Source organism: Moschus berezovskii, chromosome 7, assembly GCF_049115385.1.
Source record: "Moschus berezovskii isolate FMDL1 chromosome 7, NW_MosBer_1.0, whole genome shotgun sequence".
Classification (NCBI taxonomy): domain Eukaryota; kingdom Metazoa; phylum Chordata; class Mammalia; order Artiodactyla; family Moschidae; genus Moschus; species Moschus berezovskii.
Genome location: NC_142466.1, coordinates 14771385 through 14784124, shown reverse-complemented (window position 1 = coordinate 14784124; position 12740 = coordinate 14771385). Strand labels below are relative to the sequence as shown.

The following is a 12740-nucleotide window of genomic DNA, read 5'->3' as shown; positions in this document are numbered from 1 at the left end:
GGGTACATGATTCTCCTGACCCAGACTCTCCTGACCTCCAGCCTATCTACGGGATGGACACTCAATAATTTACCTAGACCATGTTAACTATGTCAATTAACTTACAGAAGATTTTTCTTATGGTTAGGTTAAATGGTCTGAAGTAGCCAGACATCTTGGAATGTGAAGTCAAGTGGGCCTTAGAAAGCATCACTACTAGCAAAGCTAGTGGAGGTGATGGAATTCCAGTTGAGCTATTTCAAGTCTTGAAAGATGATGCTGTGAAAGTGCTGCACTCAATATGCCAGCAGATTTGGAAAACTCAGCAGTGGCCACAGGACTGGAAAAGGTCAGTCTTCATTCCAATCCCAAAGAAAGGCAATGCCAAAGAATGCTCAAACTACCGCACAATTGCACTCATCTCACACGCTAGTAAAGTCATGCTCAAAATTCTCCAAGCCAGGCTTCAGCAGTATGTAAACCGTGAACTCCCAGATGTTCAAGCAGGTTTTAGAAAAGGCAGAGGCACCAGAGATCAAATTGCCAACATCCGCTGGATCATGGAGAAAACAAGAGAGTTCCAGAAAAACATCTATTTCTGCTTCATTGACTATGCCAAAGCCTTTGACTGTGTGGATCACAATAAACTGTGGAACATTCTGAAAGAGATGGGAATCCCAGACCACCTGACCTGCCTCTTGAGAAACCTGTATGCAGGTCAGGAAGCAACTGTTAGAACTGGACATGGAACAACAGACTGGTTCCAAGTAGAAAAAGGTGTACGTCAAGGTTGTATATTGTCACCTTGCTTATTTAACTTCTATGCAGAGTACATCATGAGGAACGCTGGGCTGGAAGAAGCACAAGCTGGAATCAAGATTGCTGGGAGAAATATCAATAACCTCAGATATGCAGATGACACTACCCTTATGACAGAAAGTGAAGAGGAACTCAAAAGCCTCTTGATGAAAGTGAAAGAGGAGAGTGAAAAGGTTGGCTTCAAGCTCAACATTCAGAAAACAAAGATCATGGCATCTGGTCCCATCACTTCATGGGAAATAGATGAAAAAACAGTGGAAACAGTGTCAGACTTTATTTTTTTGGGCTCCAAAATCACTGCAGATGCTGATTGCAGCCATGAAATTAAAAGACGCTTGCTCCTTGGAAGGAAAGTTATGACCAACCTTGATAGTATATTAAAAAGCAGAGACATTACTTTGCCAACCAAGGTCCGTCTAGTCAAGGCAATGGTTTTTCCCGTGGTCATGGATGGATGTGAGAGTTGGACTGTGAAGAAAGCTGATCGCCGAAGAATCGATGCTTTTGAACTGTGGTGTTGGAGAAGACTCTTGAGAGTCCCTTATACTGCAAGGAGATCCAACCAGTCCATTCTAAAGGAGATCAATCCTGGGTGTTCATTGGAGGGACTGATGCTAAAGCTGAAACTGCAATACTTTGGCTACCTCATGCGACAAGTTGACTCACTGGAAAAGACTCTGATGCTGGGAAAGGTTGGGGGCGGGAGGAGAAGGGGACGACGGAGAATGAGATGGCTGGATGGCATCACCGACTCTGTGGACATGAGTTTGAGTGTACTCCGGGAGTTGGTGATGGACAGGGAGGCCTGGCGTGCTGTGATTCATGGGGTCGCGGAGAGTCGGACACGACTGAGCGACTGAACTGAACTGAACTGAACTGAACAACGTCAGAACAATACAGCAATGAATATTCTTTTAAATCAGGCACATCCAGAAATTATCATGAGTGTTCAGGAGATGTTTCTATCAAAAGTGTGAGGAAGAAGGATCTCATTGAGAATTTCTTCTGGAAATGAAACAAATGAGATTTCAAGATAAATTACTAACACAGGAAGACCAGACAATTATTTCCTCAGTAATTAAGTGTTTTATATACCGTATGCTTTTAATTCAAGAGTTATTTACAAGTGTTTTTTCTTTCTTAAAAAAATTATTTATTTTTAATTGGAGGATAGCTGCTATACAATATTGTGCTGGTTTCTGCCATACGTCAGTGTGAATCAGCCTACAAGTGGTTTCAAAATCAAATTTTATCTTTTTGTTTTTAATGTCTATTTTTATTGAATTTTGGCCAAAGGAAGTAATCTATCTGATTTTCTACTGTGGCAAATTTCACTTAATCAGGCAAGCTCAAATGGTGGTAAGAGTTTTAGAAAGCAAAGTTGAACACTAAGCAAGCCTTTGAGAGGATGTAGAAACTAGGAGGAAATCCTTCTTCCTTCCGAAGCACAGTTCTCTAAAACATGTCAAGAATAACTCAGAAGCTGTGTGCTTTACTGTGCTGACTGCACTTAACTCATCTTTACATGCTCAACCACTAGTACAGTAACAGGTGTTCAATAAATTCCTGACCAAGAAAATCAAGAGAATAGGCCAACATAAAACTAAACAGGGCTTATAAAATTATTTTTCTATTTTAAAAACATTTTTTTAAAGAGTATTAGGTACAGGACTTCCCAGGTGGTCCAGACTCCAAGCTTCCAGTGCAAGGGGTGTGGGTTTGAGCTCAGGTTGGGAAACTAAATTTCCACATGCCATGTGGTATAGCCAAGAAAATTTAAAAATAAAAATGCTAAAAAGACTTCCTTGAAAACAAACAAACAAAAAAAGCATTAAGGTAAAATATCTTCTTCCGGGTTGGCAACTTTATAAGGAGTTAAACTGTCACTAGATTTTATATCCTCTAACTTCCAGTCCAATACCCAATCCATCATGGCAACTCTATCAAGACAAAAGGGAACCCTGAAGACTAGAAGAAAGCTGGAAACAGTTTCTCCCTTCACACTCCTATTACATGTTGTTTCCATCTCTCCCACGGAATCAGCAACTCGTGCTATAGTGTTCTGGGCACACATCTCTGCCTTACTAGACTCTGAGGGATTCAGGACAAGCAGTGTCCAGCACTTCCTTACATCTTCCTCAGAGCACTTCATACAGCTTTTTTCTTCCCCATTTCCATTTCTCTCACTCAGGCTGAATCAGTTAACCAGTGAACGACTGTGTGCTCTACTCTCCACCCTTTAACACCTTTAAGAAGCCAAAAGCAAATTAAAATGATCATGAGCAGTTTGGAAGTCAAACAGGAAAGCAAGGTCCAAAAAGTACATCAGACAAAAGGAGTCAGGAAGAAGGCTAGAGCAGCCCAGCTGAGCCTGGAAGGCAGTGGAAACCGCTCTCTCAGGACTCGCTCAGCTGCGAGACCAGCACTAGCTCTTTGTTCCGTCCCCAAGTCTCAGACGTGACAGTGCAATCGATTCCATGTGCCCCAAACCCCGACTGCTTCCAGGCTCTGGTGAAATCAGGAAGAAACCTACGCTTAATCCATTAAAACTATAACTACCATGTAAGACCCAAATGATTATAAATCTGAACACTGATGTAGGAAATTATAATTGGGAGAAATCAAGGGTCTACTCTTTATTATTCCTTTTTTACCAACCACCAAGAGAATCCCAAGAAAGGGGGTTAAAGACAACTTACTTTGAGCAGCCAAGTGAGAACTGAATCACGGTACGGAACAAATTTATTCTTGCTTTTGCCAGCACCCTGATCTGCTAGGGCTGAGATAACCAGACCAAGGGTTGTGAGGGACCTGCATGGTGCAACAAACCGTAATAATCGTAAAAACCTGAGTGTATCAAATGTCACATTTATGCACAAAGATTGAACATCAAGATGCCTTTGCGCCACCCTGAGAACAGCACTTCTGTCAGCATTTTGCTGCTCGGGTTAAGAACACACAAATTCTAAAAGCTGACAGCCCTCTAATACTACTGTAAGCTATAAAATCGCTTAGTTCAAATTTTTTTTTTTCATTTTTGTATAAAGAAAATGTAAGCTGTAAACCACTAGGGCAAAATAATGACACACACACCATACATCTTTAAGAAAGGAAGCCAAGAACACAATGCAATTAACTAAAACATAGTACAAGGCAAAAACATTCCTACAAATACATAACAACATAGCATGTGGACGATGGTGTTCTATGATCTCCAGTTGGTTACTGATGACTGTCTCGCTACGTGTCCTTCTGGGAGCCACAAAGATGGAAAGGATTCCTGCCCGCTAACACGGGCAAGCAATTTAGCTTAAGGTAAGAAAATATGTAACCATATGTAGGACTTGATGCAACAAATATTATTTTGTAAAATAAAATCTTAGTATAAATAAGGACCACAGTTGTCATAAAAGGAAAAGTCCAACGTGGTCAGTACAAATGCTGTTGTTTGTTCAGACACACCCATGCCAAGATTCTGATACTCAGATTATATTTGTTCTCTTCTAATAGCTTAGACCAGTGGCTCGCAACTTGAGGGTGACTGTCTCCACAGGCAGCAACTGGCAATATCCGTAGATGACCCGGGTTGTCACAACTTGGAGCTGGGGATGGCAGGTACTGGTGTCACCTAGTGAGCAGAGGTCAGGGGCACGCTACCAGGCACAGGACTGCTCCCTGGACAGAGTTCCTGGGCCCCGAACCTCAGTAGGGCTGCCTTTGGGGAACCTTTGACTTGATTGAGGCTGTGCTCCTGGGTCTCGGCAGACACCTCAACAAAACACAGAACAGGCTCGGCCCTTAAAAAATACTATGAAAAAAGTTCTATTTATTCCTTATAGCCTCATTCGTCCCAGAATCCTATTCTTTACAAAGCCGTACCGGTCCCGTTTTTGGGCTTGCAGACAACGTACTTGTTGATGGTGCTGCCCTCCTTCAGCCGGTCACCGGCCGCCCCCGTCTTCGTTGCTCGCTCGCTGCCGGCCAAATCGACCAAACTCAGCTTGCCCACTTTCTCTCCAGAAGTCTGGGGAGCAAATCGACAAATACTCAAAGTTAAAGAACACAGAAAGTGGTACATTGCTACCAGATGAATTTACTGTCTGAATCCTTTATTAAAGCATATTTGTCATTTTAAAATTAATCTGCGCTGCTATAAAACAGTGTAAGAAAACTACACAACCCAGTGGTAGATACATATAAAATCATACACAGCTACTAATCCAGAGAGAAAATTATCTCCAAAACAAAAGTGATTCCAAAATGGTACATTTTGAAGGGAACCTAACAAAACTTTCACAGAGAAGTATATAAAAGCATTACAAGTGTAAATTTTGATATATGAAACTGTGCCTAAAATTTCATATATACTTACTAATAATCCCAAGGGAAAATATTTGCATTTCTTATGATATTAAAAAAAAAATTGACTTTACCCAACAGAAAGATCCCTCAAAAACATTCTAAAATGTTTGCATTCTAAATTGTTCATATAATAATTCTCTTTTCCATCATTTCAGGTATTAAGTTTACATATTTTCCTAAAGTATTTATATATACTGACATTTTCCTTAATCAAAAATATTCTATTATCAAATCACAGACGTAACTTGATATTTTATACTTTAGCAGCAATATAAGAAATGTGAGAAACCACATTTCTGGATCATTTTTTAAAACTTTCTTTTAAAATATACATTTATATTTATTTCCATAAATAAACATGTTACTAACAAAAAGGAATTCAGCTTCCCAAATCAAATGTACTTTTGGTTTGGAAAAAAAAAAATGTCTTTTGTTTTATGCTGAAAAGGAAACAGAAAACAAAGAACTTTTTGTCATTACACTAATCTTGCTGTGATGGTAAAAGAAGAAAACTATGCTCTCAGCAAATGAAAATCTTGCCAAAATATAGCACTTTGCCAGGGTGATCTTTTTAGCTTCTGGTACTTGAAATTGATTCACTGGAGGGTAATAATAAAATATGCAAAAATTCACATAAAAAGTAAGAAGAAAAATACAAATGTATGAGTCAACACAGAAGTTTTCAGTGTGGTAGAAGCATATATATCTCTGGTTCTGTTGATTTTCATAAGTTTCAAGACCAAATGCTCAAAAATGACTCTATGAATCTAGAATCTTAGGGTACAAGTTCTCCAGTACAACTTATTCCTTCTAACACTCGGCTTTTTAGCATAAGGTAACACTTCAAAGGAAACCTCACTATATCAGCTAGGGTGTTATTAGCTTATACAATCTGCCGTCAGAGTTTAAAGTTCAAAAAATGCTGTGGCAGAGATGACAGGCCATCAGCTGGTGTAACTTCTGTTCCAGCTTCCTTCAGGCGAAGACAGTAGAGCTAAAACCTGCATTCTCAGACCCCCTTGCAGCCAGTGTTCAGGACGTGATTTGGACTCTGTCAATCAGATATTCTTGCTTTAAATTTAAAAAGCAGAAAGTAGAGGCCAAGCCCATTCTGGCTTCTTCTGCTGGCAAGCGGGAGCACGCGTATATGAGTTTTCCAAAGAGTGTCCCAGCTCACATTCTCCAACTTCCAGGGCTCTAAGAGGGCAGCCTCACCAATTCCTGTATCTTGGGTCACAGCTCTGGGATGTGCCTGGAACTCACAGGTCTGGGGGTGGCCACAGAGGTAGTACTACCCTCACTGGGTGAGATCTGTGCTGTTCTGGAGATTATTTCTAGAGACTGAGTCCAGAAACCACTTCTCAGAAGGTATTTTGATACCTGTGTAATCATCCAATTCCATCCATTCAATCCTTTCTGCTTACCTAGAGTGGCTTCTATTTCATGTCCTGAGTCCTAACTGATACACATGTCTGGTTAAAACTTTAAGTCATCTAACACCAGAAGGAATAAGATAAACCATGATCCACTTTAGAAACTGGAATAAAAAAAGAAGTCATGCATCCGAATACCTACCCCAGACCTGACATCGTATAAAGTGTGTGTGAGGGTGATTTTGAACACCGCGTGTGATCGGCTGCTCTCCTCGTTCATGTTAGTTGCAGCAACTGTACGGGATTTGTTACCCTCAGACATCAAAGACTCAATATCCTACATGAAAACAAGTCACAGACACACATCTTATTATCTAATAAACATGTAAACTCTGCTATGCTATGAAATGCATTTCAATTTTCACTGCTTAGTCGGCCACAGCTGGAGTTTATATTCTGTTTTTCAATGAACATGAAGCCCCATACAGTACAAGAACCAATACTCTCTCTGCAAACACAAAGAAAATACATTTACTATAGGTGTAGAATAGTGTCAGCTCTGACCAAGAGTTAGAAAAGAGCAGAAGCTGCATGTCAAAGTCCCACAAGATGGACAAACATGCCTTGCCAGTCGTCATCTCACCTAGAAATTAGAAAATCTTTACCTTAGTTATCGCAATAGAAGTTGTTAAATCAAATCAGACTGTATGAATAAACAGCAAACAAAAATAATTTGTAACCCCTCCCTGCAGGCATAGCACTGGATCACTAAATTAGTGTATATCTTACCAGACCTGTTTTTAAAAATGAGAACATGGATTTACTAAACTTCTTTGCCATTATAGCTAAAACAGAGACAGCATAATACACTCGAAAGATCATGGGATCTTCATTTTTTAAAAAAATGTTAAAGGCTCTAAAAAACATATTTAAGCAATCTGAAACTTAGTTTCATTACAATGGGGCTTCCCAGGTGGCACTAGTGGTAAATAACCTGCCTGCCAATGCAGGAGACTTAAGACATGTGGGTTTGACCCCTCAGTCAAAGATATCCCCTGGAGAAGGAAACGGCAACCCACTCCAGCATTCTTGCCTGGAGGATCCCATGGACGGAGGAGTCTCGTGGGCTACAGTCCACAGGGTCACAAAAAGTCGGACACGACTGAAGTGACTTAGCAAGCACACAAGTAACAACAGAGCTATAACATCATCTACCTTCCAGGGATTTAATGAGAAACAAGAAAGACATACTTGTGAGAGAGTCTACTAAGTGTTTCCTTTCATCGAGTCTCCTGTACTTTCCAGTAAAGGAGCCCCATCTTTGGCTGAGCATATCGCAGCGGAACTGAGAGACTGCGCTTCTCAGAGGTCATTGCAACTCAGTCTGGCCATATATGCAAATGAGACAAAAATTTACCTAATAGGTATTACCTAATAATACCTAACATTTATATTGATATCCTAGAGTTTTCGAAGACTTTTCACATGCATCAACTCATCTGATCTCTTCCAGGTCAATGAAGTATCACTGACCACATGACAAGAGTTTGATTCATGAACAAAGGAACTACTGAATCTACCTCAAAAGATAGTCAAGACAATAAAACTAATTTTGTTCTAAAAATTAGGACAGAGACGCTTGGTGGAATGGATAGGAGTCACATGAGAGGACTGTCACCAAATCAAAGTCTCTGAATTTTAATTCAATGTATATTACATCACGGCTCACTCCACCCCTATTTCCCGAAAGAGGGAAGCCTAACAGATTCACACAAAGCATAACTGTGACATCTGAAAAGGAAGAGAATTAGTAACTAAAGGCCACTGAGAGATTCTCTCAAATTAGAAACAGGCTTTGAATTTCAGCTACTCAACTCATACTTAATTTCATTAAATCACCAAAATCATAAGCAACATCATTATATACTACTATGGAAGAAAAAAATTCTGCCATTTATCATTTTTAAGATACAACTGTAAGGAATATCAGTTTCAGAGCTCATAAAATATGGAAAAAATGTCTCACAATAGATGAATAGGTATGCCTTGCAAACATGTATACCTTCTCTCAAAATTAAACTGACTTAATAATCATATATCGCTTTTTAATAAAGAGCTTTGTAAAAAAGTTGACTTATTAAAGTGATGCTATAACTTTTTCAATTGCAAAAAAAAGATCACAAATTCAGCAACAACAAAATTTGCTACCGTGAATCTTAGTAGTTGACATAAAGGATGCTGTTACCTTGTAGCTTGTGACAGCCAGTTTAGACAGTCCATCCACATAGGGTCCCAACACACTGTGCTCTCTGACTTTTAACGTCTGACGGCTTCTGCTCGTTAAAAACAAAAGAAACGATTTTCAGACAATAACCTGTGTAGGAAAGGACTCAACCACGGCTCCATAAAAATACAGATTGAATTCAATAGAGATCCCAAATAAACAGAACAAACAGACTTGACCCCAGAAGAATTTAAACCAAAACTTAAGATTCTTGACTAGTAAGGAAAACTTTATAATGGGGTGAAATATCACACAATTCAAAAGGGTACGCTGTGGGATGCCCACTGCCACAAAGAATGCAGACTTGAATAAACACAGACAATCTGCCCGTCACATCACAAAACGCAGCACAGAGCGCAGAAAACTGGGCAAACGTGAACCGCGCCAGGAGAAAGCGACAGGCCCGTCTCAGCCCTGAGCGGAGGCAGACACAGACAGGCAGGCAGGCAGCAGGCTGACCAACAGCGATTTAAAAACACAGAACTGGGCTGCCCGGGGCTGCAAGGTGGCTTAAATACTGAGAAAAGATTCATGTCTTTCATCACAATGATAAGACTAAAGAGGCAAAATATATATGTATCATTTCTGTAAATGATTTCAATAAACTGAAAAATGCTTCAGTAAAATTAAATACTCAGGAGTTAAACAGTAAATAAATAAAACCTCTTACAAACAAGGAATAAAACCAGTAAAGGGCACCTGCCAAAACCCTACAGCTTACAGTGTACTTAATGATATCAACCAAAAAATAATAAGGATATTTGTTACTAACTCTATGTGAAAAAAGCTCTTCACAAAGTATAAACATTACAATTTTTTTTTTTTGGCTGTACCATGCATCTGTTGTGATCTTAGCTCCCCAACCAGGGACTGAACCTAGGCCCCAACTGAAAGTGCCAAGTTCTAACCACTTGACCACCAGGGAATTCCCTAAACACTGCAATTTTTAAAAAGAATATCGATGGTAAGATTAGAAATGAGTCTTGTTCTATGTAACTCATTATTTTCTAATGATTTAGAATCTACAGTATCCTAGGATCAATCACCAAAACTTACTACTATAAAACTGTATATAAAAGTGCATAAAGAGTATTCAACTTAGTTCTGATCTCTGGATACATATTACAACTTTTTTCCTTTCATTTTTCCCTACTGCTTAAAGATAGTGCATACTGCATTATCTCTTGAGTAAAATATAACTTCATTACTACACATAGTACATGGTGAATTAATAAAATCAGTACTTGAATAAAGTAACGAGGTTCTCTCAAACAATCCTTCACTGAAAAGGAATCATAGAGCTTTTAATTCACTCACTTTGGCTCTTCAGAAACACTACAGAAATTCTCAAGAAACTTTCATGAAGGAAACAACCACAGCTAACACTTATTGAGCACTTACCACAAGCCAGTAAATATTCTAAGATCTCAGTCTATCTTTCATGACAGCCCTCTGAGCTATTATGTAATGTTATCACCCCTTCTGGGCAAATAAGGTCTAGAAAGCATAGGAACTTGCTCAATAGGTAACAAGTAGAAGACCAGGATCCAGTGCCAGGTGATTCCAAAGCCCAGGCAGTTAATTACTAAACTATACACAAGACAACATATAAGATATTATTAAAGACTAAGCAAATCGTAGATAGTGAAGCTCAAGTTAGGGCTTCCCAGGTGGCTCAGTGGTAAAGAATCCACCTGCCAATGCAGGAGATTGGAGTTCGATCCCTGGGTTGGGAAAATTCCCTAGCACAGGAAAATGGCAACCCACTCCAGTATTCTCACCTGGGAAATGCCATGGAAGAGGGGGCTGGTGGAATACAGTCCATGGGACTGCAAAAGAGTTAGATGCAACTAAGCCCTGGTGGCTCAGAGGTTAAGTGTCTGCCTCCAATGTGGGAGACCCGGGTTCGATCCCTGGGTCGGGAAGATCCCCTGGAGAAGGAAATGGTAACCCACTCCAGTATTCTTGCCTTGAGAATCCCATGGATGGAGAAACCTGGTGGGCTACAGTTCACGGGGTCGCAGAGTCGGGCACAACTGAGCGACTTCACTCACTCACTCAAGCATGCACGCACACAAAGTTCAAGCTATCCACACAAGCACTGTGGAGTATAAAACATGAGAATGAAGTCAGCTAAGGATTTCTGGAAAGAGTAGGTCTAGGGTCTCAGGGAAAGTGATGCTCTTCAGAGATGAAGGTGCAGGAAAAAGTACTGAAGGAAGAACAGGAAAAGTAAGGGGCACGATATTTAGCAAATGTGGGTACCCAGGCCATGGTCTGGAGAAGGCAATGGCAACCCACTCCAGTGTTCTTGCCTGGAGAATGCCAGGGACGGGGGAGCCTGGTGGGCTGCCATTTACGGGGTCGCATAGAGTCGGACACGACTGAAGCGACTGAGCAGCAGCAGCAGCAGGCCATGATCTTCCTCCCTCTGGACTCTGGTTTCCTGCTCTGACATCTGTACATCTGTCAGCCCACTGAACAGCTGGGTCCCTTTTCAAATCCCCGACTTCTCCACAGCTCCACACTCGGGCACAGCTGTCCTCGATGCCTGAACTGTTCTCACCCAGCTTCTCAGTAACAAACTCCTACTCGGCACAAAATTCATCAAGCACCCTCAGTGAAATCATCCCTTCTCTCCTGGGCAAAGACAGTCAGTTACTCCGTCTTTGCTCTCTCACCTTTTTCATATAAGCCTCCTTTACAATGTAAAAGCGTTACTGCATTGATTTCAGAACTGTTTGTTTCCAAAACTCCCAACCTGACTGGATAAAGAAGATGTGGTGCATATATACAGTGGAACATCACTCAGCCATTAAAAAGAATGAAATAATGCCATTTGCACAAACATGGACGGACCTAGAGAGTGTCATACTGAAGGAAATAAGTCAGAGAAGGAGAAATATATGACATCCCTTACACGTAGAACCTAAAAAGGAATTTTACAAATGAACTTACAAAATAGAAAGAGACTCACAGACTTAGAAAACGAACTTACAGTTGCTGGGGGTAAGGAATCACTACGGGGCTTGGGAAGGTCATGTACACACTGCTATATTCAAAATGGATAACCAACAAGGACCTACTGTGTAGAATATGGAACTCTGCTCAACGTCATATGCCAGCCTGATGGGAGCAGAGTTTGGGGGAGAATGAATACATGTATATGTATGGCTGGGTCCCTTCACTGTTAACCTGAAACTTCCACAACGCTGTTAATTGGCTATACCCAAATACAAACAAAAAGTTTAAAGTCTGAAAAAAAAGAAAAACTCCCATTCTGTCCACTGTGAGCTCTTCGTCTATGACTGCATGGTGCCTGGCATCCAGGGGTTGCTCGATAAATGTTATGTAAGGTTTTGAATAGAAACACTAAATGCCAAGGATTCTGTGGCAGTGCAGGGCCCAAGGCTCTATTATATATCTGGCTGAGCAACTAAGATCCCACAAGCCACGTGGTGGAGCCAAAAAAAGGAAGAAACACTAAGTACCAATTCAGTCTCATTCAGAAAGGCCTGCAGATGGTTATCGTTGTTAAAGAAATCAAGAGGCCAGTGAGGAGTTGATCAGTTTGGTTTTCTCCTGATGGAGGACCACTGACTTCACTGCTTCTAAGACCAGCTTTCCTTGATCACCTTTTTCGCCCAAACATAACTAGATGTGCCTTAGGCATCCTCCACACTTTCTGTAAGCCTCCGCTCAGGTGGCTCTCTGACCTCCCCAATACTGTTCTCACAGCAATAAGCCACAAGCTGCGGTTAGTATCTGTTTCTCTCTCCACTGTTGCACTTCCTGAAAATCTGAACTCTGAGAACTCTGTGCGATAAGCAAATTTCCTCAGATACCCCCTTATCTTCCTCATTAGCTTCAGTTATGACTGCAGAGTGAAGCCATCATTTTTGAAGGCTTTCTAACACTTTGAA

The 12740-nt window shown here is 40.7% G+C and overlaps 1 protein-coding gene across 2 annotated transcripts in view; it reads right to left on the bottom strand.

Annotated features, from left to right (window-relative positions):
• The window catches only part of KIF13B (kinesin family member 13B), a 213177-nt gene that overhangs the window by 118036 nt on the left and 82401 nt on the right, over positions 1-12740 (bottom strand). For both annotated transcript variants that reach the window (XM_055428055.2, XM_088837822.1), the window contains exons 7-10: positions 8779-8866; positions 6736-6870; positions 4710-4822; positions 3498-3609 (exon numbers count right to left, since the gene is read on the bottom strand). In XM_055428055.2, the coding sequence (XP_055284030.2) occupies positions 3498-3609; positions 4710-4822; positions 6736-6870; positions 8779-8866 (448 nt within the window). The remainder of the gene's footprint in view (positions 1-3497; positions 3610-4709; positions 4823-6735; positions 6871-8778; positions 8867-12740) is intronic.